The following is a 27,236-nucleotide window of genomic DNA, read 5'->3' as shown; positions in this document are numbered from 1 at the left end:
TAATAGAGAACTGAATTTAGACTGAGAAACTGCAGGTCTTGTAAACATATGTTCTTGAAGCTTTCAGTCCTGGCTCTCTGCCACAGTGAAAGCATTCCCTTCCATTGTTAATAAATTCAAGTCAAACTATATAGTAGAGGAAAACTTGCACTGAACTAGTTTGGGCATGTTATGAAGGGTGACATGGAAAAGTATCAAATTTGGTTTATTTGGAGGAGAAAAACTTTGATAGTTTAATTTTCTTAGACGGACAAATTCTTTGAATTAAGTAGTGAGTAAATGTTCCAGGAGATTTTTATAGTTAACTGTATTACTTATGCACAAGAGGAATAGTAGCTGTTGACAACACTTTCAATACATAATGTAAAACTACAGAGAAACAAGAGGAAAAAAAACCGAAATGCTTTCTATTTTTCTTAGTTTCTCCTTTGAATGAGGATTGGATGATGCATGTGTTGTTTTGGGAACCAAAGTGCAGTCCAAAGAGTGACACAAATTGTGATATTTCAGTCCTTGATGAACATAAGAGATAGAAAGCAGTGATGTGGCAGAACTGAAGAGGGATGCCCTCAAGAGACCATTGTATTTGTTCCATGCAACTTCCTTAGTTTTTCTTCTTGGACTGCATTTTCTGTTTTTCCAGAGGAAAAAAGGACTATAGGAGTAAGGACTTTTACTGTCTTAATGTTGGTTAGCCCTCTCAACCACCTTGCAAGAGTTCAGTTAAGATTTAGACCTGGCTTTAATTTCTCAGCGCACAAATAGTGATTTTTTTTTTCTTCGCTAATGAAATGAAGCTCAGGATTCCTGTGTACCCTGAACTGGGAGCACCAGTTGTACAGCCAGACCTGATATACCTGAGCTTGTGCTTGTATCCTGTACAAGCTTTAGGTTTTTTGTTCCTTTAAGCTATTCAGATGAGTGGGAATGTTCTGCTGTCTAACTTCTGCAGGTGCTTAATCTTTTAAGGCTTTTTAGCCAACTCGTGGCCCTCCCCTCCATCCATAGATGTCTCATGGTTCTTCAGCTGACAAGCTAGTTTTAGTGTTGACTGCCAGTGGTACCTACTCAAAATTACTTCTCAGTAATTTTGAGTAGAGCCCCATTTGCTAATTCAACTTCACTTTTCCACAGCCCAGAAGGACTTAATGATGTTCAGGCTGTGGCATAAAGGCCAATCCATTGTTTTGATGGTTGTCAGTTCTCTGTAATCTTAATGGAACAAGTTTTTACATTTCTTACCGGTCCCTGAAGTCTTTAGTTTTCTTTTCCCGTATTAGGTTCAGTGGAAGGTCTCTACTCTGACTTCAAATTCAACTGACCTGGTTGAAGCAGGGGAGATTATTCAGCTTCTGCAACTCAATCATTGTCACAGAACTGTTCTTATCAACGCTGAAATATGTGATACATTAATTTAGATCTTTTCTTAACCAAAACTTCTCATATCTTCCAGTCCTCACAGAAGGACAGTAGCCAGAAGTCAGTAGGTAAATGTGCTACTTTGCTTACTTGGGGTCATGGCATGGATGACCTTTTGGATCACATGATCCTGACAGCCAGAGCATTCCTCTGGCAAGTAGTACTGTGCATCTTTTCAGAGGTGTTTTCAGTGTTTTTACTGCCTGTGGGGGCTTGTAAATCTTCTGGTTGCAGATAATGAGTATTTGAACTGCCAGTTAGTAGTAAGAGATTAAAATGTAGACTTTTTTGCTTTTCTTCCTTCCTCTTTCATACAGAGACTTGCTCTTCACAGTTGTTTATGTCGTTAGACAGATATGCATAAATGCAGTCTGGAAACCTAGGTAGTGGTTATATCCTTTCAGGCTCTTAGCCACTCATTTTGCTGTTCTGTCCAGGTGGCCTTCAGCACTGCCACTCTTGGCTGGAAGGGTAGTGAAGGGCTGACCTCTTGAAAGTCTGGGAAAGGCAAAGCTGACTTCCTTATGTAGCAAGGCCTGAAGTTTGCCTTAATTTTCTGGTGGCTGTTTGTTGTAAAGTCAGTGGAACAGGGAATAACTCCTGTTCCTTGACTGATTTATTTTACTTTTTTTCTTCATGTTGAAATCACTGCAGTGATTCCAGAGAAGCTGAATTAAAAAGAACTCTTCCACTGTAAATGAATCTAGGAAGAATATTTTACTGAAGCTTTTCTCTTCTTTTTTTTGGCAACTTGGAAAATGATGAGTGGATAACTCTTGAATTTGGAAAGTAGAGGGAGAATATTGTGTCAAAAACCAACTGCAGAAGACTTGAGTTTAAAGCAACTCCTTGGACTAAAAAGTCATCTTAATTTAAGTCAGCTATTGAAGTAGAAGTAGTAATTGAGTACTTGCAAGTGCTTGCTTGTAAGGCAAGTAAAGAGGTGTGTATGTCTGCAGGTAAATGAGGAGAACCTTATGAACAGTGAGCAAAAATAAGGTGCAGCTGAGATCAGTTGAAAATGATGTAAATCTGAAACAATTCAGCAGTTACTAAACCGTAGGCAGTAATTTCTTCTGTTTGGTCACAATTGAAGTCTGAGCTCTTAAATGTGTTGTATGCTTATATATTTAGAGTGTTGTTTCTATGTTAAGTGACAAGATTTATCACAGAAACAGCTGATCATGTAAATTAATGTTGTCTATGTTGAAGTAAAGGAATATAAACCTGAAGTCTCAGGCTTAATATTTTCTGATAAGTACACTGAACTCTGGGTTCTGGCTGTCAAGATGTGCAACTTGCTGGAAGAAAATGTTCTGAACTTGCAAGGTATATAAACATCCTCCTGTCTTTTCCTTCTTCCCCTCCTCCTTGTGCCTAATACTCACTTCAGGGCAGTAAGTCTGTACAATTTTGAGCAGCTGGATTGCTGCAGCAACATTAAATAAGGCACCAGGTTTTTTGGGTTAAACTATGAGCTAAACTATGAGAGAGGAAGGATGCTGACCAGTGTACTTAGCTCAACTCCAAGCAGGTAACAAGTACTAGAATGGAGGATTATAGGCAGAGGTGCTAGGCATATCCTGAAATATTCAGGATAGTGCAAGTGTCTGAAAAAAACTCTTGCATTACCAAGATTTTTTGCAAGGAACTTCAAACCCAAGACCAAAACAAAACTACCACCTAAAACAACAAAGCAAATCCAAACCGAACAAGCACCCCAAACAAGTTTCAGAGCTTATGCAAGTAGATTAAGAATGCCCTTGTGGAAGAGTTCAGTTCATTTTTTTACAGGTATTGTTACTGATTTGCCATGTTACCCTGTAGCGGCCCTCGAGAGTGTTGGAGTTCTTCAGTTTCCTCGTTGTCTTTTTCTCTCAGTAGCCTATGTCAGGGTAGCTACATTAGCTCCAGTATCCTGCAGGGAGTGATTTGGATGCTAAACAAAGGCTGATAGGCTTGTTGTGTAGTTCTCTGTTTTCCCAGTTTGCTTCACAAATGTTAGTTGTTTCCTGTTGACTTTTCCACAAGAAGAATGGTAAAGGCTGCACTGCAAGGTAACACATGGTTTTTGTCTTGTGTTCCTGTACAACCTCTCTGAGCCATATGTTGGCCATAGATTAGCTATAGTGTTTGCAATGGGTATGTTAGGTCTACAGAAATTAATTCTAGTTGCTTTCCTGTGCAATAACAAAGATGACTTTAAATGGTAATCAAATTGTGTTTGCTGAAACTCAAAAATACTATGCAGCATAATAAAAATAAGCACTAGATAGCAGTGTTGTTACGTAGCTTGAAAAGATACATTGTGGGTTTATCTGAAATGCTGGCCTTGGAATTCATCCTCATTCTAAAGAGTCTGCTGATGAGGAGAACCTCTGCAGGCCCATGCTCTGGCATCGTCATAGCTAGGAATATGGAGTTATGAAACATTAACTAAAAAGGCTTGTGTGCAGATAACTTTATGCTAGAAGGCAACCTGAGCTTAAAAATTCCAAAATAGTATTGTCTGTTGTGGAAGCATGAAGGTCTGATGGAGGGTTGTAGCTTTTTGCTACTGTGGATGTGAGGAAGAATCAGTGTAGTTGAGGAAATTGTCTTAAAATCTGGAAGGACTGCACTGGTGCATTCGGCTGGTCTCTACTGAGTTGCACTTTTTTTTGAATGTAGTGTCTGACAATGGGGAAAAAAGCCAAGTGTTTGGAGTGAGCTCAGAGATAGAGGGACAGGTCTGAATGAGAACAGCTGAGATTTAAGAACCTCTTGTTTTAGGATGTGGAAGGCACAGTTGTGAAAATGGCTCTTCATTGCTGGACTAACTGGGCACATGGTATTGTGTGGCTTGCAGTGAGACTTAAAGTTATGATTTTGATGTTAAAGGTCGTGGCTGAGTCACAAAGCTGCATTATATTGAAAAGCAAACTGGGAGTCATATGGTAACAAGTATACAATAAGAAATGCAGTTAAGTTGAGAGGTATCAATATAGAAGATAACTCTGGACATCATCTTGACTTGACAGATGCCTTACAGGGTAAAACAGTTGTCATTTCATTCTTCTACACAGCTGAAAATTCAGTCTGTATGACAGCATGTTGTGCTACATAACTTCTAAGCACAGACTACTTAAAGTACAAAAAGCAGAAAAGGCCTGTCTAAAGGTCTGTCTAAGCACTTTTCACCAATGTGCTCCATTATCCATGCTGTGTTCAACAGAAATCCAAAACACAGCCCTGCACCAGCCACTTTAGCGTAAATTCAGGTTTGTCAGAGACAAAACCAGCACACCCAGGCAGATCAGTGTTAAACTAAAGTTTTTCTAGGGAGGACTAGGATTGCCTGTGTGATGTTTTCTTCAGCTGACTCTTGTGGTGCTGTGTGGAGAAGCCCATGTTCTGGCCCTAGGTGGGAAAGTTAACCTAGCAGAGGTCTAGGTGAGCACTGCTTCTTGTGGAGTGAAACCTGCTGGAGTGCACATTGTAATCCCTGAGACAGTAGTTCTGTGGCAACCATTTTGTGGTATGACTGAAAGTTTGACATTAGTACAGTTTCAGTGCCAGATGACCTTCGTGCGAAGGGGGACACTACTCCTTCCTTTTAGAAAATGCACAAAATGTGCCTCATTTCTGATGTAGAGAGGTGTGGGGTTTTTTTTGTGTGTTTGAGTACAAGGAAATAAAAAGAGAGTGGACAGAAACATTTGACAGTGCCTGTGACTGACTCCAGCTGGACCCCCTAGGTGCTGAGCACTTGCTCAGCTTTCAGCCTGGTTAATGCTAGGCTTTGTTTCTTGCATTGCTGTTCTGAAGAGAATGCTATAACTTATGAACTTGACTGGTCTGGCTACACCAGCAAGCTGGCATGATTTCCAGCAGTTGCAAGCTTTTTTTTGTTTTGTTGTAAATCTTCTTGTGCTCTAAAGTATAAGAAGTTTTAGATTGATGGTGTTACTTGTTACTGAAAAGCTTTAAAACTTTGTTAGTGGGAATATTGGCTTTGATTAAGGAATTTGAGTAAGAGGAAACAATTGTGAAGAGGGAAAGGTCACCTTTTGAGTAGTAGTACTTATAGCTTTCTCACCTTAGTCATCAGGACTTCTAAGAGGTTCATCAAACAACTGTATTTTATGGGATTGTGTATTTTGTGCTTTACTTATATTCTTTCAAATTCCTAAGCATAAGGTAAAAATAAACCCCAACCAGAACAAATGAGGGTAAAAGTGATTAGTTAATTAATTCTACTTTCTGTGTTTGCATTTTGTTGCTGTGTTGGACTTCTCAGTAGAAAGAACATGAAAAACTTTCAAAAGATGCTTTTGGCTCCTGTGATGTGGGGATTAGGATGGGGAGCAATTCTTCTGCCTAACTTGTATTCTTATTCAATTCCTGGAAATATTTAAAGTATTTCTGGCATGCTGACTGTGACCTTTCAATATTAGGGTGTATTATTACAGTGTAACAAAACTGAATCTGAGCTAAAAGAATCCTGATCAATAATTTCCTGTGCTGCACAGGTGTATGGATGTATGTGTTCCTTGTAGCATCATATATGAGGTAATGGCTTGGATAATGTGAATTTGTATGCCTGGTTTCTTATGGCCTACAGTATAACTGCATCATTTAGGATTCTTTCTTTGTCCCTCCCTTCCCCTCCTGTCACCTTTTGTTCACTTCTATGGGCCCTTTTCAGAAGAATAGACAATTATGTTCAGCTATTCACTGTTTTTACTGACAATGCCAGATCTTGAAAATTATTTCATTGGAGGCATTTGAATTTGAATCTGAAGCCTGCAGTGTTTTAAACTTTTTTATGACAGACTCCTTGCTTACTGTGCTCTGGATACCAAATCAGTATATAGACTACTGAGTTCTTAAACTTGGGTTACTTTCCTTCTTAGAGTTTCTTTTTTTCACCTGCGAATACCTTTTTTTACCAGATTCCACAAAATTAGAAACAGTAAAACTGGATTTGCTGGTTGTGGTCCTGTTGCTATGCTCTATTTGGAAATGCCAATTTAGCACAGGATACAGAAGTCACCTCTCTTCACTGAGGAATTAACCGAGGCTTGTTCTTGAAATATGTCTGTTTCAGAGGACTGCGGCTGGGGGTTATGGTAGTCTTTAATAAATAACTACCAAAAATAATATCTGTAGACCTCTAACAGTCACAAAGCAATACCACCAGTAATGATACAAAACCATCATAGATAATTTAAAAAAAATAATTGTACACACTCATTAATCCTTCTGTCTCAAATACCTTTTCCCTTTAATTTAGCTCTCATGAGCAGAACTTCCTGATTGTAAAGCTAGATTTTTTTTTCCTGAATGACTATGTATCTTGCTTTATGCAAATGAAAGTTACATAAATCACACTAGAGAAAGACGCTGTTTGGTAAGCACTGTAGTTATTGTGAATACTGCTTCTTATTCCTGAAGTGGGCTTTGTAATCTCCTGCAGTGGAAGTTAAAATACTTGAATACTGCTGCTGTCTATTAAGCACTGAGTTTTTCCTTAATGTTGACAAACAGAGAATCTCCTAAATTGCATTTGTCCTGTCTCCTTATAATTACAGAAGCCTTCTAGAAAGGAAGCGTGTCATCACAAAATCATAGAGGAGTTTGTAGTTTGGGTTGGAAGGGATCTTTAAAGGCTATTTTGTTCAGTATGCTATATATACCAGAACCTGGTTGCTCTGTATTAAGGTTCCAAATGTCTTGAGAAGAACCTTGTCCATGTGTCTTTTAACTAAAAATTGTTTAAAAGTTTTTGTCTTCAGTTTTTGCTTAAATTGATAGCATTTTACATTTGTCTCTGGAGGTGTGGCAGTGAGTCTTCATGCCACATATCTTATGGCTCTTCCTCTCTTGTCTTTCAGTGAATGATAGTGTCTAGAAAGGGTATGTCCCTTCAGGAGAGAGGTGCCAATGTCCAACCGGCCTAGTAACAATCCAGGGGGGTCACTGCGACGTTCACAGAGGAACACTGCCGGGGCCCAGCCACAAGACGACGCAGTAGGAGGAAGGTATGACTATCTATGAGTGTTCAAATGTGTAACAGTGAAATGCATGTGATTTAGAGAATGTTTTCCACCCTGCAGTCCAATCACTGAAACTTCCATAAAAATCTTTTTGCCCCTGAAATGCTACCTGTACTGTTACTGCATGGGATAAGTCCATGGATAACTCACTACCATACATGTTCATCTACAATGGCAGTGTTAGAGCTAGCTATAGGGGAAAAAAGCTGTTTTCCATAAATCACATGTAGTAACAAATTCTTTCAGTGACTTTCTTCCTGATATTAAAAATATGGGAGGGGGATGACAGGGAGAGTCCATTACTGGGAATCTGGGAAAATGTTCCTCTTTGACAAGGCTGAATAACTGGTACTGTTTTACCTTTGCACTGCATATAAATCCTGTGCAGATGTTGAATAATTCAAGAAAAAAAAGGTTTGCCATCATTTAATATGCCTGATACAGTGGAGCAAGGAGACCAGATTGTATTTGCCCTGTAAGTGGTTGTCTCTGCAGTGCATAATAAAGAAGATCCTTAAAACTGTTCCATGGATGACTGTACTGTTACTGCTGTGAGTGCATCCTATATGGATATAAGTGTGTCTCTAACTTTGTTAAAAGATCAGTCTAATGAAGAAATATTATATTGTGATGGTAGGCAAATAGGCAAATCTGTCTCTTCTACTCCTTCAGATACATTACTGGTGCAGTTGTTGAATATGTGTACCTTGGGCTTGATTTTTTTTTTTTTTGGGGGGGGGATGAGTATTAAAATATTACAGGTTAGTGGCACAAAAGCTTTTTACTATGAAGGAGCTGGGCTATAAAGTTTAATGAAGGTGAGGTGTATTTCTTACTAGTATCAAGTCTAACTGAGAACAAGTTGAACAACTGTTGAATGAGTGAAGAAGGCCAACTTCTAAGGAACTTTGGGGAGAATTCAATCTGAAAAACGCAGCTTCACTTTCTCTAAGCTAGTACACTGTACAAGTGGAAGAGCAGATGATGAACATAAAGCTTCCCCTCAAATAATGTGGCATAAGGAAGGGGAAGTTCCTGCCTTATATACCTGATTATTTTGTAAGCTAGAATTGGTTTTGGAGAATAGCTCTTTTAACAGAGGCATATTGAGCCCTTTGTTCCCTTCTGCCCATTCTGTGTTGTCTCTGCATCTCAGTGGATGTTTAAATTAGGTATTGCCCTACCAACTCCTTCCTTTTACACAGAACTTCACCTGGAGTAAATAAAGCTCTCCCTAGAATAAAGGATTGGAGACAAGTTATTTAGAGATGAGATGGGGGATTCTTCTTCAGATATGTACTTGAAGTTTAGTTTTTATGGTAGAATGCCAGGGAGAAGCTCCACAGTGAGTCAGACAAACTGAAGCATTTTAAGGGTAGCACTGTTTTCTTTTAAGGAAGTCACTCCTCCATTGTTTTGGTGCATTGTGATCTGTTATGCTATCATACATTGATTGAAGATTCACTTGTCTGAAATGACTGGACCTTCCCCCCCCACTAGATCTGTGCCAGGCTTCCATGAGCAAGAGTGTATTGCACTTTTAAAGTGTTAGACCTGTATCAGAATGAGAGCTCCTTGCTGAAGTAAGCAGGGTGGAAGGAGCTTATAGTCCTCTTTGAATCTGGGTCTCTTTAGAAGAGGACCCTGCCTTTGCATTTCTGAGAAAACATTTTGAGCTGGCAAAGCCTATAAAAATGCCTTGTTAAAGCATGGTGGTTAGTATAAAATTTAAATTTAATTTGGTTTTTTTTTACTGTCATCAACATCTCCTTTTTTATAAGGTGCTGGGCAGAAATGGCTATTGTACAAGGACCAATGTAAGATAGATCTGTCAGGTCCTTACCAAATTTGTGGATGACATGGGAAGAGGCAGGCTCTCATAAGTTTTTAGCTGGTGCCTGTCTTTGGACACAAAACTCACAGGACTCACCCTTCCATGTATCTGGCATGCAGTGGTACAGTATGTTTCAGTTCTGCTGCTGAGCAGTATGCAGGAGGGTCTAGAGTTCACAGCTTGATGTGTCATGTTATGCCTTGCTGCACTCTAGTGATAAGCACTGCTTTTTCTGCTGTATTAAAAAACCCAACAAAACCCCAAACAAACACAGCAAAAAACAATACACCTTTTCTTACATTATGGAGCTTTTGGGATGGCTGAGACAATTTATTTTCAGTGTTTCTTGCATTTGTCATCAGTAAAATGAAACTCTTCAGTTTCAGCTATAAAATCGCTTAAATAGAATAAACAAACTGGAGAGACTAGTTTCAGTAATATGCTCACATTGTGCAAATAACTGAACTTGGGATGTATCTATGTTAGTATTTCAGTTGGAGCTGGGAATGTTCTTTTCAAGCCAATCAGTCGTCCTTACCTGCTGTGTTTTGGCTAATGTGGAATGGTCTTGGAGTACTTGAGCTGGAATCCTTTTGGATGAAACTGAGCTGAAAGTTGTGTTCTATGGGAGCAGTTTGTGCATGCTGGTCCCTTGTGGTTGTAATATGGTATGCTTTGAAGTAGAAATTATTGAAATGCAGAGATGGTGGATGCTGATTCCTAATGGCAACTGTCTTGCTTTATAGATTTTCTTCTGTTGATCCATACTACTTGTCAATGTTGTTGTACAGACAGTGTGAGATTTTATTCAGCCACTTTATTAGATCTACGTATTTCTTGCCCTCCCCCAATAAACAACAGGCCAATACACAAAGATTGAAAAGTCCCAACTCCTCCCTTTCCCAATAAAAAAGATGGAATTAGACAGTAATGTGACTCTGTAGAGGATTGTTGCTTCATGCCTAAAATTAGCCACAAAGTTTGTAAGCAGACTTAAGGGCCACACCTTCTGAAGTGTTGGAGGTTACTTCACTTTGGTCATAGATATGCAATCATAACCCTTCCAGCAGGGACAGGTTTCGATACTGTCTGAACTTGTGTACTTGATTGCATTTCTGCTTTGTATAAATAGCTTTCTCAGTGCTGGAAATGCAACAGCTTTTTTTTTTTTCAAAGCTTTTTTGTGGCTGAGGTGTGTGCGTTTTCAAAATAGAAATTAAGTGACGAAAGTTTGGAGAGTTTATGCAGTTTGTCACTCATAATTTCAGACTTGGGTGTGAAGGCAAATAATCCAAGGTAAGTGTGTGGTATGGCCAGATGGCCTTGTAATAGCATTAGAGTTGCCTCAATCTCTTATGCTCTGGCTAGAGTGAAGGCAAGAGACTTTAGTTGATAAAGGTGTTAAAAAAGAGAGAGTCAGAAGAATGGTAGTGCTGCCAAGCTGAAGTGCTAAGATGTGTCTTTCCATAATCTTTGACACTTCTACAGCTTAAAGGTCTTTTGTTAAAACTCTGCCAATTTAACTTGCTGACCTGCTACTGTTCACTTGTATGAAGACCTTGGAAATTCCAGACTTCTCTCTTGTCTGTTCTAAAAGCAGAATCTCCCTCCTGCTACATTGCGTATTAACAGACTGGCTTAACCTGGAAGTAACAATGCAAACCCATTTTCCTCTAGACTGGGCTTGTTTGATATCCTCATAACGTCAATACTTGAGTCACAATGAGCAGGGGATGCCTGTAATGGTTTTCTGCTGGAGTTTTACCAGCAATTCATACTCAGCATAGTAACTTGATAGGAGCTTTTAGAGTTTGATTTTGAGGTGCATTGTTTAAAGGTACAAGCCATGATACTAGGCTCAAGGAAGTGTAGAAAGACAGATGCTGTTTATTTGCAGTTTGTGCTGTAACAGTGTTGTGTGCTTTTCTCTAAAAGAAGAAAAGCATCTGTATTTGAAAAGGTGTATATGAGCTGGTGGTGTTGTTGTTCATTCCCCATGTATGCATGTAAGCAAATTGGCCTTGGTGAAGTTGCACTAATGTGATTCTTCCCTTTCTGTTGTCAGTAGTTATGTTGCAATAGCTATACTTTGGATGAATTTTAGCTCTTGTGGGTATTACAGTTCTTACTGGTTTTACTACCATTCCGAAAAGTATTTAGTGTTTACCTCCGAATGCAGAATTACTGCTGCGATTGCACCAGTTTTGACTTAGTTAACTAGCTAAAACATTACTACCTTTTGGTGAACAAATCTCTATAACACCTTCTATATTTGTCTAGTAACAGGTGTAGCAAGTGGAGATAAGAATTGTTTTAATTCTTTCTTTGAGCTTTCTTACAGCCTTCCCCAGGGAAAATGCTTGGGAAGGCCTGTGCCTGCTCTGTGTGGTCAGGGAGCTGTTGCTACAGCTTCCCTTTGCAGCAGTAGCTGAAGCAGATGTGTTAATGAAGCTTTCTTTTCATAGGGGTAGGAGGAGGGGGTGGAAGGTACTTACTGCATTTTCATAACTGTATATTGACATTGTTACTATGTGTGTTGAAGAATTGTGCCCTCCTGGCTTAGTTCCCAGTGATGCCATAGGATTTACTTTGAATGGGAGCAATTTGGAAGTGGTATTGTGAGGCACACAATCAGATCTTTTCTGGACATGGAGCAGTTGATTGTTCCTTTCATTTGTGAGCAATGTTTGACTGTATTGGTATAGAGTAATGGAAGTGGTCCCATGTACTAGAACTTTCTTTACCAGTGCTGCAAATTTTTTTTTTTTTAATTAGTGGCATTAAATGACAGTGATTGTTATTTTTTGCATATTATTAGTCAAGTAATCTTTAGGAGGAATAGTATTTAAATAGCATATCACTTTGACATAAATAACTGCTATGCTGTTCTATATGAAAGTAGGATACTTTATAAGCAAAGTTTAATGTTTTGGAATAAAATATATACAGGTTTTTGTGTATTTGGAATTGAAGGCTAAATGATAAATGAGATCCTTGTTGGCTCTGTGTAGGACTTTGATATAAGCAGAAAGAGTGCTTTTGTCAGTTATATTGCTTTTGTTTTGAACAGGACATTTGGTTTTGGACCGGTCTTGGTGATATGTTAACTGGTAAGAACTTATGTGAGACCTGTAAAAAACAAAATATGATATTTGAGTTGATGGGGAAGACATTTAGAGTATTTTTGAGGAGAGAAAGTAGGTGTTTTCCCACGGCTTTTTTTCATATGTGCTATTGCCTTTTTCTTAATCTCATTTTTGACAGAAATAAAGGAATATTTTTTTCAGACTTTGTTTGGAAGCATTTAATAGCTCACTTTCAGCTGCTGAGGGACATGACTTAGATTAAACACTTTGTTTATTAACTAACTTCAAAAGGTTTTTTTAATATGCACAGAGTAACTCTCTGAGAACAGGTTCTAGTTGGTTCTTTATTATGGTTTTGCTCAGAGCTGGCATTTTCCACCATATTGTTTATATAACACAGCAAGCTAAATGGTGGTTATCTTGTCAACTTCTGTATATTTGTGTTACGCTAAACTTGTCTGCCCATGAACTAAAATCTGCATCAGCAGACAGCTTTGCCCAGTTGAATGAAGCCTTGGAGTTGTTTATTAAACTGTCTTTATGTTTGGAGAGGGAAGGAAAACAAAAAAAACCCTACAAAACACAGCTTGAAGGTGCAGCAGGAGCTCAGTCTTTCTGGAGGTGCTCCTGAGAGTGGAAATGGAAGAATGCAAGCTCATAAATACTTAGCTCATGATATTTTGTCATTAATGAGGAACTCGGTCTCTCAAAACACTTCTTGCTGGAATGACAGTTCTTAATGAATGGTACATTAATGGAAAGGACTAAAGAACTTGTAAATTACAAGTAAAAAGCCTTGGTTTATAGACCAAAATACATGTAGCTTACAACCTTAAAATCAGCTTTCCAGTTGTGCATATATCTTCTATAGCACTAGATTGCTCTGCAAGCATTGCTTATTCTGAGCTTTACAGACTATTCTATTTTTCAAATGTGAGTTAGCTTTTTTAAGGAGACCTTAAGTAAGCTGTCAGAACTTAAGTATAAATTGGGACAATGATACTTGTTGATGTATGGTTAAAGTTGTTACCTTAATCCTGTAGTCAAATTCTCAGTGTTCTTGTATAAACCTGAGAGGAGAGTTCATGTCCTGTTCCTGGTGACTGACATGCTACTGCATGCACAGTTGCTATTGTATTGTGGGCCTTCTCTTTGTAACTCATGCAAGGTGAATGATTAAACTCAGTGAGACGTGGGAGCACAGTTTAAAAAAAAAAAATCTCAGTTGTGACTCCCCATTTGTGATGTAACCTTTCTGCTCAGAAGGCTGTTTGTACTGATAGCTTGATGGATAAAGAAGGCAAAGCAAATGCTAATACTCTGCATGTATTCATGATCCCTAGGATATGGCTGTAGCTTTAATAGTCCACACAAATTGGATGTTGGTATGAAAGTGTATTTGTAAAACTTGTAAGAACCAGAAGGGTTTAAATGTGAAAGGGGAGGAGTCAGAAACAAGTAGAAAGTCTTCAGTGCATGTTTTGCATTTATTGTTTTAGCAGTATTTTAGTTGAAAAGTTCTTCAATGATTGTGTTTTGTGAATATCTAAAGCAAAACAAAAATCTTTACAGGAAAGTAATCTTTTAAAATATACTTCAGAATAAATGAACCCTGATCAGTTTAGCTTACATAAAACTTGAGATTCCTGCCAAGTGCAAATTATGTAATAATGTCTGTTACTCCCATAATAAAAACATTTCATGGGGAAAATTAAATTACACGCCTTAATCTTTTGTTGGGAAAAGGAAAATCCAAATACTCAAGATTAGCTGAAACATTCCCAAGTTTACCTTGATGGAGTTTGCTATTGTGGCCTCAGAAGTTTTATTTCACTTGCTTTTGATAGTAAACAATTTTTCTTATAGTATGATAAATAACAATTAATTACTGGAGTAGATGCTATTAATTTAATATTTTCAGACTGTCACACTCTTAGATGGGGCACAGAAAATGTTGAATATGTACTGTCTATGTGCATTCATCTGAGTAACTGCCTAAATGAGAATAATTCAGAAGAAAGCAGAAGGAGGAAAGTTATCAAGAAAAACAGTCATATTATTGAAGTTTTACTGTTTTGACTCTAAGTGAATTAGCATTTGGTTATCATCTGGATGGCTAAACCTGATACTTGTTTTCTACTGAGATTCAAGTTTGTGTTGAAATCCTGAAGAGGATGGGGAAGCTTTCTGGTCAGTTGTATACTTAACTCTGCCTTTACTACTAGACTTCCAGCATTTCATTGGAAGAAGTTCATTTTAAAGCTCGTGAAACTGGTAAGAGTTCCACGTAGTCTTTGGGCTAAACTTTGATGTTTGAGGTCATCGGTTGGAGCAGGACACTTAAATTAGAAGTCTACATTCTTCCCCATCCTCCATGGATGTTTGCAGAGCTCAACTCAAAAGCTGTCGAGGCCTGGGTTAATAGCATATGACCATGTAATCAGCAGTTCTTTAACTTTGAAACTTTGCTTCTTTCAGCCTGCATTTTATCCAGGGAAGTGCAAGTGAGATGACTCTTGCCTTAGAAATTATTTATGCTGTCCTGTTTTAAATGCTGATGAGCATTCTCTTTTGAGTCTTGCAAATGGTAATTGAGTGGGTTTCAAACTAAATGTGGAATATATGAGATGTAACTTAAGTCTTAAATTTTATCCATGGTGTACAGTATTATCTTTTTTCTTCAGTCAGAGCTCATACCATAAACCATTTTTTTCATGCAGCTGAAAACTGCTTAGAAGACCTCTTACAGCTTATCTATGTGAAACTTGTTCTGGTCTCTGACATCACAAGTTTCCCGTCTCATTTGACTACCTTCATTGGTGGTGTGCATTTCTTCATTCCTCTTGCTTCAGCTGTTACCAAACAGTTCTCAGTTCTTTGAACTAGTAGATCTTGCAGCCAGGGAATAACTGCTATGGTCGAGCTTTTCTACCAAGTAGAACGGGCTGCATTCCCATTCTGAGCACTTGTTTTTTGTTTTTAACTGAGGAGTAAAGATGTAAATAATCATAACTGTATAAAGACTAAATGCCTGGAATCTGGAGGTAGATGAGTATATATCTGTTTTTGAGAAGAGATCTTTGATAGATGCTCTAGTCTTGTGCTTTACTCTGCTAGGTTAATGATTAAGTGAATAATTCAGTAATCTTGCACACTAAAAAGATCCGAACTTACCTACAAAACTCAGATGTAAGAAGATGTTTTATTCATTTAAAATGACTAAATAATTGTGTGCTTTGCAAAACAGTTACACTGGTAGTGATTTGTAACTGCATCAGATGGTGCTTTTGAAATGCTGCTTTAATATTAGGAGCTAATATGGAAAAATTGGTAGTGTAAATTAATATGTGTAAATGCTGCAAAAATAAACAATATTCCACCTACAGGTCTGTATCTGTATCTTGGAGTCCTGATAGCTTTCTGTTTTGACTTTCTGCTGACAGGTCACATTTAGGGCAGGCAAAGCATAAGGCACATAGCCCTCCTGAGAGTAGAAAATCTATTTCAAAGACACCCAAAGTGCAGTCTAATACTACTTCTGAGCAGTCCAAGGGACACTTTTCTAAAAGGTAATTGTGCTTCATATTCATATGTTGACCAGTGTTACCTGCACTTGAAAAACTTGTATAATTATTGAGTTCTAATAAAACGTATGACTAATGGATATTTAACTAATCTAGGTATTGCATTCACTGGATATATTTCAGTGTTTCCAGTTCTGTTTGTGTTTTCTTTTTCTAATTCACCAACTAAGAGCATTCCATCAGTGATGGGGAGGAAACTATTTCTGCATAACTAGTCCTGGAATACTTGCAAGGTGTTTCTCCCCTTCTTGTGCTTCATGTTGGGGGAAGATTGCCCAAGGAGTTTAGAGCAATGTCCAGTATGAATTGAAATGTGCAATAATATAAAGGCCTGTAGTCCTGTGTTCAGGGTAATCTTGGTATTGCTTGTCTGCTCTTTGTATGCTTCTGCTATATAAACACTGGAACAGTTTTCTCTTATGCAGAAGAGAATTTTGCCAGTTTTGTATGTGATTCACTATGTCAATTTAAAGATTGATGAGAAACTATCCTTTCTTTAAGAGCCTTTCTTGAACTAGAATCCAGCTATGACTAGTTATGCATTACTGAACACTTCTTACTTTCTTGTGGAACTTATATTCTCAAACTTTCAGTTAATAGCTTCATGGCTTGATTTTTTTTTTTGTTTGGTTTTAATCAGTTTGACATATATATAAAAAAAGTAAAATCTATTCAAGTTAAATTTACTTAAAAAAAAAAAGTGGTGTATTGTGCTTTTATTTTGCAATATACTTAGGTTTTATGCTAGCAGATATGTGCAGTGTGACTGTTCGCATCCAAGCATGTGGGGTTTTTGTTTGCTTCAGTGTAAACTTAAGTGTTTCTTACATGCTGTTTTCCTTTATTATTAAACAATGATGAGATTTATCATGCAAAATTCTTACAAACGGTGAGGCTTCTTGAGTTAACTCTAATGCTCTTCCTGCTTACTTCTACAGAGGCTGTAGTTCATCTGCTGTTTTAATACCACAACAAGAAGATCCAGAGAGAGTCAATACTTCAGAAAAGCAAAAAACGGGGCAAGTGCCTAAGAAAGACAATTCTCGAGGAGTTAAACGCAGTGCTAGTCCAGATTACAGGAGGACCAATTCTCCTAGCTCTGCTAAAAAACCCAAAGCACTTCAACACACTGAAACTTCCTCAGAAACTAACAAGCCACATACTAAATCTAAGAGAAGACACTCAGACCAAGAGCAGCCCAAGTCTACACAATTGCCATCAACAAGCAAGGCTCACACCAGAAAGGGTGGAGCTGCTGGTAGCTCCCGAAGTCAGAAAAGGAAAAGGACAGAGAATCTGTCTTGTATAGAGAGTGGGTCATCAGTTGAATCAACTGGCACTGAAGAAAAGTCAGCAAAAGTCTCCAAGCTGGCTTCAAAATCGGTGACCTCAGCCAAAGCTGGGTGTAGCACCATCACCGATTCTTCTTCTTCAGCTTCCACCTCCTCCTCCTCTTCTGCTGTTGCCTCTGCTTCTTCTACTGTTCCTCAGGGTGCCAGAGTGAAACAGGGAAAGGACCAGAGTAAGGCTAGACGTTCCCGTTCTGCATCCAGCCCCAGTCCAAGAAGGAGTAGCAGGGACAAAGAACCAAGTAAAACAGGTGGCTCTTCAAAGTTTGACTGGGCTGCTCGATTTAGCCCCAAAGTCAGTCTCCCTAAAACAAAACTGTCTCTACCAGGCTCTTCCAAGTCGGAGACATCAAAACCTGGACCTTCAGGACTACAGGCTAAGCTAGCAAGTAAGTCATTCTTTTCTGGAAGAGTAAACACATGTGTTTTAAAATCAAGTCTTTTTAACAAATACTTCTGTTTTTTCAAGCTGCTTGTGATCTTCCTAGAAAAACTAATTTTTTGTATGTTCTGCTGAACTAAGTAAAGCTGTGACTGAAATTATTGACAGCTAAAGCAGACAATTTAAGTTCAGTGTTCTGTGAATTGAAGTTGCTTCTGTGTCTAACACATCAATTTTAAAAATACATGCAAAATAATTGGATGTTGTGATGGGGGCATAAATTCTGTTTGGAAGTGGAAATGATAAATGCTGGAAAACAAATAGATCATATGTGGTATCTTCTTTGAGACTTACTTCCCTGTTTCTTCCTTGCTGTGAGAATCTGACTATTAAGAACTGTAGTCTGTAAACCTGCTGTACATAGTGCTGGGGATATTAGTCACTTTATTTTTTAAGTTGTTCTTAGAAAGTTTGTCTTCTCGCTGGTGCTGAGTTTGAATAGCAGCTACTGTTCCTGAACATGGTCACTGAGAAATGCAGGATGTTTCCAAGCAGAGCACCTGCTGGCTAGTATGCAGATATGCTTATAGCTCTGTTGTCTTAAAAAATTTTTTTTTAAAATATGTGGTTTACTGTCTTTGTGTATTGAATGGTTTATTTACTGCATATGTTTAAAACTTGATGTAGAGGTTGGATTCCTAAGCTTGCTTACTGTTGTTCCTTTACTTAGGCATGATCACAAGTAGCTTCTCTGAATGGGGACACATCCATAGCTAATACTAATGCTGGAAATAGATGAAATAATCAAAAGCAACTGGCTGTCTTTCTGTATAATCGGCATAGGTCAATTAAACTTACAGGTGTGTTTTGGCTAGTGTGCATGACTCTGGAGTATTAATTCTGGAATGACCTAACCTAACAGATGAAGAATGGCATTTGGGAAGGAGAGAGGAGTTATTTGCTTTGCAGCAAAGTTTTTTTTTTCCCTACCTGCTCTGGGATTCAAGGCTACCAGATGATGAATTCCAGAATCAAAACTCAATTTGCACAGGGTGGAAGGAGAGGGACCAAGGGGAATGACCAACAAGTTCTGAGATAAGGCAGGCTATAGGCAATGAAGAAAGTCAAAAGGAAGGAGAGAGAATTTACCTCCAACAAGTGAACAAGAAGATGAAGGCAGAGAGTAACTAATGTGACAAGTTACAAAAATTCTCGAAGGAGTGAGAAGGGAAAGGGTGGAATAGCACAATGTAAAGGGCTGTGTGTGCATGTCTTGTGTATACCTTGAGAAACAGCATTGAGAATGTGAGCCTAAACTGTTACTGCAAAGATTGAACTGAGAAAGATACTATGACTTAACTTTCAGGTCACAGAAGAGCTGAAGGTTTTTTGCTACAAGGTGCTCAAATACATGTGACAAAACCAAGTTGGTGGGATCTGTAGGTGTGTGTATAAAATGTCACTGCTAAGGGCCACCAGGCATGATGAGAGATGTTTCTACATGTGATGGAGAACCAAGTTATTTTCTGTAGATAACATTTCAGTTTGAGGGAGGGGAAAAGTACTAACAGGTGATATTAAGAAGTCTAAAATGTCTAATGCCTCTTTACCATAGATTGCAGCAAAACATACTCCAGTAAATATCATTGATCACCATATATACTGTAAGAGCCCAACCTAGAACAGAAGTCTTAAACTATGATATTTTCAAATAGATTCATCCTTTCAAATAGTGCTCTCTGACAACAGGTTGAGGTGATCTTGGAATCAATAATAACTACTGTTAGCTTAGTCTTTTTAAAAAAGAGAAAATGTGTGTGACATACACTTTCAAGCGACTTGGAAAAATTTGAAGTATTTTAGCAAAATACACATTTTGCATAATGCTGAGAATTGTCATGAAAATATGAAAAAAAAATAAACCACTAGGGTAGTTTTTTGAGAAAGAGTGGATAAGTTCAAATTTGTTTTCTGTAGCAGACCAGTAACCTAAGAGTATAAGGGAGCAGAAGAAAGTGATGTCTCACACAAATATCAACACTGTGTGGGGCTTTGTAAAGCAGGAAGGCAAAGAGTGATCTAGTTGAAGTTGAGGTGTACACCCTTCTACCTGGAAACAAATCCTTGTAAGTCATAGTCATTCTGTGTAGAAATGAAAAGCTTAAACTTGATAGGCTTTTATAGGTGTATATGTTATGAAACGTGTTTGGAAAAGTCTGAAATAGGGCTTATAGAATTAGTGGGAGATAAACAAAAAACCAAACATAACTGCAATAATGTCAGGAAAATTGTAGGTGGAAGTGGCTCTAGGAAAGTAAGTGAGAGGAGAGGGGGCATTATTCAGGCTGACATAAAATCATAGAATGGTTTGGTTGAAAGGGATCTTAAATTCCAAACCCCCTGCCACAGGCAGGGCCACCTTCCACTACACCAGGTCCTCAAAGCCCTGTCTGGTAAGTCATGTCTGTATAAATGCAATGCTGTTATTTTCTGGAGATGATGCAGTTTGAGAGGTGCAAGAATCATTGTTAGGGGTTGTGATCTTTGAATGAAAAATAAGAGCAGCTGATCTGACTGACTCTACTGAAGAGAAGAATGAGGAGAAACATGGTTGCCATCTTTGCAGAAGTTTTTCACATGCTGAAGGAGAATGAGGAGAATACCCTGGGGTTTCTTGTCCAGTCCTCCTGTATAGCTAAATAGGTGTTAAATCCAGCCCAGGTGAGTTTCAGAGTGTTAAGCTCTACACAGCATTCTCCATAACAGAGCAGTGACATCACTGAATAACAACTAAAGAATATGTTGGAATATAAACAGGCTATGTTTATTTAAAATATATATGTTGGAATAAAAACAGGTTACACTAAAGTTCTTCACATCTATTTGAGTAGTTGAACATTTCTTCATGGGGGAAAGGGGGATGAGAGGAGGAAAGCAAGTTTCTCATTTTGTTCTTGTGACTTGACTATTTTCACATCTCTTTTGGGTGGTATATGTTGGAGAGGCTTTTTAAATAATGCAAATTGGGTCATGTTACTGATTATGTAACAATATAAAATCAAGCTCAATTATATTTCCATTATTGGGGAAATCTTTGCTGTCCTTTCTGTATTGTCTTGTGGCCCCTAAGTAGGAAGATGCTGGGGCAGTGCCAGGAGGCTCTACCAGGGAAGTCTCTACCAGGCAGGGACACTAGGATAATACTAGGAGATTTGTGGGTGAGGGACATTATTGGCACTGAAAAGCCATGTGAACACAAAGATGGAGTGTGAATGGTATGCAGCTCCTTCCTTTGAGGGATTTGACAGAGGTAAGGGAGAAAAGAGTTAGAAAATAGCTCTGAATCAGTTTATTTGGGATTGTGGGTACAGTGGTGGTAGTTAGAGCCTTGGAATTGCGGATTTGGGCTTGAGGCAGTAAGATAGCAGCCAGTAAGCTTGGAGATACTTTAATTGGGGTGACAGGCTGTGTGGGGCTTTAATAAGAGCTGAAGATGTCTGGGTTGGTAGTGAGGGAGGGTAATAGTGGAATATTTCAAGAATAGGAGGTTGTCTTGCCTTCCCCTGCTACAGCTCTTTTTACCCTAGCTCAACTGGTGAGAAGAGCAGCCTCACACAGGAGCCAATATGAAGACTAAAATTCCAGTCCTCACAATTAAATCACTCCTGATTGCCTTTCTGAACTGTACATGAAGGGCTTTGTAGGTTATGTACTGTGAAAGTTTGTCTAACTTTGTTTTGACTTGAGTAATATGTTCAGACTTAATAAGTTATTGCAGTACAGCTGCATTCAGAACTTTTCTTTTGCACAACAAAATCTTCCTTAAAAAAATGCTGACAAGTAAACACACTTAAATGTGAAGTTAAGATATTTTAGTTTGATTTGTTAGGCTGTGCTATTTCAGGTTTAGCCTGTTTGAATGTATTTTCCTTCTGACTCATAAACATGAGTGCTTGGCATGCAAAATAGGATGATGTCAGGGCATAAGCAATATATGTCTGCCATAAGAAAGCCTGTGCTTCTACTTTAATTCTGAAGTTTACCTCTGAAGTTTTTGCAGGTGCTTAAACGTGATTTTCTTTGAGGGCTTTGGACTAAAGATCATTTAGGTTAACTTGACACCCACAGATCTATGGACCCTGATGGGATGCACCTGCAAGGGTTGAAGGAGCTGGCAGATGTTGCTCCTAAGCCATTGTCCATCATCTTTGAAAGGTCATGGAGGACAGCAGAGATGTCTGAGGAAAGCCAGTGTCGCTTCAGAAAGGGCAAGGAAGAGGATGTTGGGAACTATAGTCTGGTCAGCCTCACCTCCATCCCTGGGAAGATGGTGGAAGAGCTCATCCTTCACTGTCATCTCTAAGCATGTGAAGTAAAAGGTAGTTATCAGTAGTAGTCAACATGGATTCACTGAAGGAAGTAATGCTTAACTAGTCTGCTAGTCTGCTGTGATGGAATGTCTGACTAAGTAGATAGATGAAGGGAGAGCAGTGGATGTTGTCTGTCTTAACTTCAGCAAGGCTTTCGACTCTGTCTCCTGTAGCATCCTCGTAGCTCAGGAAGTGTGGGTGAAGTGAATGACAATGGGCTGGGTTGAGAACTGACTGGATGGCGGAGTTCAGAGGTTGTGATCAGCACATAGTGTCCAGTTGGAGGCCTGTAGCTGGCAGTGAGTCAATATTGGGTTTAATCCTGTTTGGCTGGTTCATCAATGACCTGGATAAGAGGGCAGAGTGCACCCTCATCAAGTCTGATGATACAAAAGTCAGAGGTGTGGTTGGTACACCAGAGGCTGTGCTGCCATTCACCTAAACCTGGAGCAGCTGCAGAGTTTGGTGGACTAATGAAGTTCAAAGGCAAGTGCAGGGTCACACATCAGTGCACTGCTGACCTGCTGAAAAGCAGCTCTGGGGAGAAGGACCTGGGGGCTCTGGTGGAGAACAGGTGGTGCATGAGCCAGCAGTGAGCTCTCGTGGCTAAGAAGACAAACAAAATTCTGGGATGTGTTAGGAAGAGCACTTCTGAGGGGTCAGTGAAGTTGATCCTGCTCCTCTACTCTGCCTTGGTGAGGCCTCTCCTGGAGTGCTGTATCCAGTTCTGGTCTCCCCATTTCAAGGAAGACAAGGAACTACTGAAAAGGTCCAGTGGAGGGCAATGAAGGTAATCAGGGGACTGGAGCATCTCTTGTGAGGAAAGGCTGAGATATCTGTACCTGTTTAGCCTGGAGAAAAGATGACTTACCTATGCATGCAAAACTTCAAGGGTGGTTGTCAAGTGATTAGGCCAGACTCTTTTTCAGTGGTGCCCAGCACCAGGACAAACAACAGAGGACACAAACTGAATACAGGAAGTCCCACTAAGAGGAAAAACCTCTTTGAGGGTGACAGAGCAGTAGAACATGCTGCCCGGAGAGACAATGGAGTCTCCTTTTCTGGAGATACTCCAAGTGTGCCTGGATGTGACCAGTGAACTGCTGTAGCATTGGGGTTGTATGGTCTCTGGAGGTTGCTTCAGCCCCAACCTTCCTCTGAGTCTATGACAATTGCTGTGTGTATTACAGAAATAGTGCTGACTAAACAACTTCTGGAGATGAGCATCAAGCCAGTTCCTCTGAGAGCCCTTGCTGTCTGTCTGTGACCGGTGCTTTCTTCCATCAGGCATACACAGGGCATCCTTAATCTCATTTTCCTGAACACTGCTTGTGCTCTGTTTACTGGTGAATACTTGCCACTTTAAGCCTCCTGCAACTCCTAAAGACACAGGACTAATCTTCCATTTGGAGGCTGTGCTGGCTATCCCAAATTTTAATGACTATATGAGTGAAAGGAAGAAGGGTCAGTCTGAAGAGATTAGCAGTCCTGAAGTTATGGTATTGGGAAAACTCAAAGGATTTGCAGAAGATGCAGGTGGTAAGAGTAAGATTGACTTAAAGTTGATTAAGAAGGCTTCTTAAGGGCAGAGTGGCATTGAACAGCAGGAAGGGAACATGCTGTGAGAAGACTTTCTTTGCTTTCTCTTTTGGCCTTTAAAATAAGCTCAGTTGTACCCTGGTAGATGCTCAGAGACAGAAAAGTAAAGACTTGGGAAAAGAAAAACATAGATCTTCTGGTAAGTAGAACATTCTTGAGCAGCAGAAGAAAATGTGCTCAGTGTTTCTGGATGCTCAAGGTGTGATGTATTCTGCAGTTCACCCACCAAGTGGGTAACTGTATATTCTCTACAACCCTCTGAAGTAGTTCAGTTTAAAGAGATGGCTCAGCTAAGTTTTTTTAATGCCACTTAAGGAAAAGGACAACCTATTTTATTGCATCTTTGCCCTACTGCTTATGGTGTATGTGCTCATCTGACCTTTAAGCAAGCTCAGCTCACCAAACTGGCAGAATACTAAAACAAGAAAGTGTGTGTCAGATGTGTACTTAATACATCTTGGGATTCATTTGGGGAAAATAAGAGATGGGTGGGCCATACTTTTAAACAACAGGAAGCTGTTAAGCTGGCTCTGCTGCTTTGTGAAACTCTTGCCCTTAGCAGAAGTCCTGTTTTGATACAAGCTAAGTCAGCCTTCACTTACAGTGGATGTGTGGTGTCTCATCAATAGCCTGTTACTAAGCGAATACGAAGTTACCTAACTTAAGTTTGACTACTTGAAAATGACTGCCCACAGATTTGAAGAAGTAAATGGTATGGTGACATAAAGGATGAAAAGGTGCCTTTTCCCCCCAGTGAACTCTACTGTATCATGGTGATTATTTTATTCTTTTAGTGTAAAGCAAAAGTGCATTTCACTTAGAATTTCACCATAGTGTTACAGGTACTGAATAACCTAGTTTTCCATATATGTTATATATGAGAAAATGTAATCTCTGAACTCAGTGGGGCAGTGGGGCAAGCACATTTTACCTGTGGAGTAGTAGTACAGCACTATACCTAGTGCCAGTTGAAGAATGCATTTTCTACTGTAAAATGCAACCAGCTCTGAGGAAAATGTTGATGTATCATTGTACTTCTGAGTACTTGAGAAGTGTAGCTATGGCATGGGATCCTGCTGCAACCATTTCAAATGCGTTTTGTCTTGTATCTCTACCGTATGACATGTTTTCTCCTGTAACACCTGTCCTGTTCTCACCCCCAGTATTACATATACGCTATGTAAGTAAGAAGTAAGGTTTGAGTCATTGTGTAGTGGTAACTTCAACTTACAGTTTTGGTTTCAAAGCACATGTAGTAAAAATGTCGCTACTTTTTGAACATTCAAAAAAGTTACAAATGTTCTGTATTTACAGACCGTGTGGAAATTCAAGTGACTGGCCTGCTTCAGTTCAGTGCTTGGTGGCTTTTAATTACAGAACATTGTGTTCTTAAGGTTGCCAAATTTCTTGAGTTGCTAAGCCGAGTGTGTGGTAAATACATGAATATCAGGTTAACCTTCATCTGCATAGACCTTAACTGCACACAGCATTGTGTTTCTTGGTCAGATATGCTGTGGTGTTTGAAAGGACATGCTGTTGGCCAGATCAGTAGTAGTTTTATAGATCACTTTTGCTTTTCTCTTAAATATCTGGTCAGAGGCTGCATAGTTATCATTTCATCCCTCAGTACCACAACTCTGCATTCCTGGAATGTTCTAGGATTAAGGAAATAGGAGCTTGTTTGATAATGAGCTGAACTCAAATATGAGTTCAGATGAGTTTGGTAACTCATTCTGAACTCAAATGCATTGCATGTTTAAGTATGTTGTATTTCTGCTTTGTTGCCAGAAGAGGGAGCAGTGATCTAACTTACTTTTCAAAACAGTTTACATCTGTTCTAGTAATAAGATGTCTGAATTCAATGTTACAATGTTCTATTATATTTATTTATTGTGGAGGTGTGTGGATGGGGTTACTGCAATGTCAAACTGGGCCTAATAAAAAATTTTTGATTTTTACCCTAAATTATCAATTTTGTGCTTTGGAAGCTGCCATTGGATATTTCAACCTTATACTAAGCCTGCTGAGAATCATCTGAGACTGTTATATTGTATGGGGTTTTTGTGTGCTTAACCTGGTTCTGTGGTGGGATGTTACCAGAACAATGGCTTTGTTACCTAGAGCAACTTTTTATCAATTGGGTCAGTTTTCAACAGTGAAAATGCTTGTAAATTAAACACTGAAACTCCTTTTCCAAAGCCATGAGGATGTGCTTGCTTATTTGCATCAAGGATGGCATTATGACAGTAAGAGAAGGCTGAAGGGCTGTAGTTGAAATAGGAACACAAATAATACATGGGATAGATGTCAGCACTGACAGTGCTTGACTCCTGGAGGAGAGCATGGTTCTGATTGAAGACAGTTATTTTTAAGCCAGATTAGTGTGAGTAAAATGGACTAAAATTTGAGATTGCAAGCACTGCTGCCTCCCCCCTTGAAATATAGTTTATTGGTTTTTTTTCTTTAAGGCTAAAGTATCTTTTAATTGTTGGAACGTAGAAATGATACACTTGTATCCCATAATGTGATACCTGTTTAGCTGTGGTATATAGTTTAGTAAAAGTGCCTCCATAAAAGCTTGGAGTTTAGTATTACTTAAGTCAATGAGTAAAAGTAAATGTCTGAACTTTTCTTTTACTGGTATAGCAATTCAATGTAGGCTGACTAAAATTGATGTGGACTTCTTGTGGTTCTTATGCAGAAGTTGTTCTTCTACATGGAGGTTTCCTGTACACAAAAGTTTAATTTCTTTGTAGAACTGCTGTGTATTTAAAGACTGATTAAGTCTCCATTCTTTGCATATTGCATAGGTCTGAGAAAATCTACAAAGAAGCGCAGTGAATCACCACCTGCTGAGCTCCCCAGTTTACGGCGGAGCACACGGCAAAAGACCACGGGCTCCTGTGCTAGCACCAGGTAAAACTTAGAGAAATGAAACTTGATTACTACAGTGGGTTGGTATTCATGTCATTTCCATGCATGAAAATTGGCCTTGGCTGTCTCTGACTTGGCTGTTGTAAAAGTAGCTGTAGCTTTTCAGGCCTGCTGGATTACTCTGTACCCCGGTGTCAAGGATAGCACATAGAATTTGCCGCCATCAGACTTCCAGTAAGTCCCTCAGCTATGGAGGTGGAGGAAGAGAAGCAGCCAAAGCCAGCATTGCAAACTTTAAGTAATCCTGTCCTTAGAAAGGTGTTTAAGAAGACAGACAGTAGTGCTGAACTACTGTCTGTCATGAATAGTGAAATAGATAATTGTTTTGAAAAATAAGATTTCATGGTACCACACAGGAGTCAGTTTTAATAGGGTGCACTGTTAAGCTGACTCAGTTTGTCATCAGTTTAATCTGAACTGCATCTAAGTACTTAATGTATTTCGAAGTAGGAGGAGAAGTAGTCCTGAATTAGTAATTTTAAACAGCTGGTAGATTATATGGAAGGGGAGAGTTGATGTATCCTGTGATGCAAGAAACTTTTGTAGTTGCATATATTGTGGGACTAAATGTAGGAAGCCTTAACAAGCTATATTTTTGTTCTTGTGCCTAGATTTAGTACTTCTAGCACATCCTCTTTTCC

At 39.0% G+C, this 27,236-nt stretch overlaps 1 protein-coding gene across 6 annotated transcripts in view; it reads left to right on the top strand.

The window, feature by feature from the left end:
- Positions 1-27,236, top strand: part of TRIP12 (thyroid hormone receptor interactor 12) — a 78,055-nt gene that overhangs the window by 17,566 nt on the left and 33,253 nt on the right. For 4 of the 6 annotated variants that reach the window (XM_084212124.1, XM_084212121.1, XM_084212122.1 and 1 more), the window contains exons 2-5: positions 7,296-7,442; positions 15,821-15,946; positions 16,900-17,699; positions 26,472-26,577. In XM_084212124.1, coding sequence (XP_084068250.1) covers positions 7,345-7,442; positions 15,821-15,946; positions 16,900-17,699; positions 26,472-26,577 — 1,130 coding nt within the window. In that variant the 5' untranslated portion in view covers positions 7,296-7,344. The remainder of the gene's footprint in view (positions 1-7,295; positions 7,443-15,820; positions 15,947-16,899; positions 17,700-26,471; positions 26,578-27,236) is intronic. The other 2 variants (XM_084212126.1, XM_084212125.1) reach the window with 1 other exon arrangement.

This window comes from Fringilla coelebs (assembly GCF_963513975.1).
Source record: "Fringilla coelebs genome assembly, chromosome: 10".
NCBI lineage: Eukaryota > Metazoa > Chordata > Aves > Passeriformes > Fringillidae > Fringilla > Fringilla coelebs.
The sequence above is the reverse complement of the archived record's forward strand: the minus strand, read 5'-3'. Positions and strand labels throughout refer to the sequence as shown.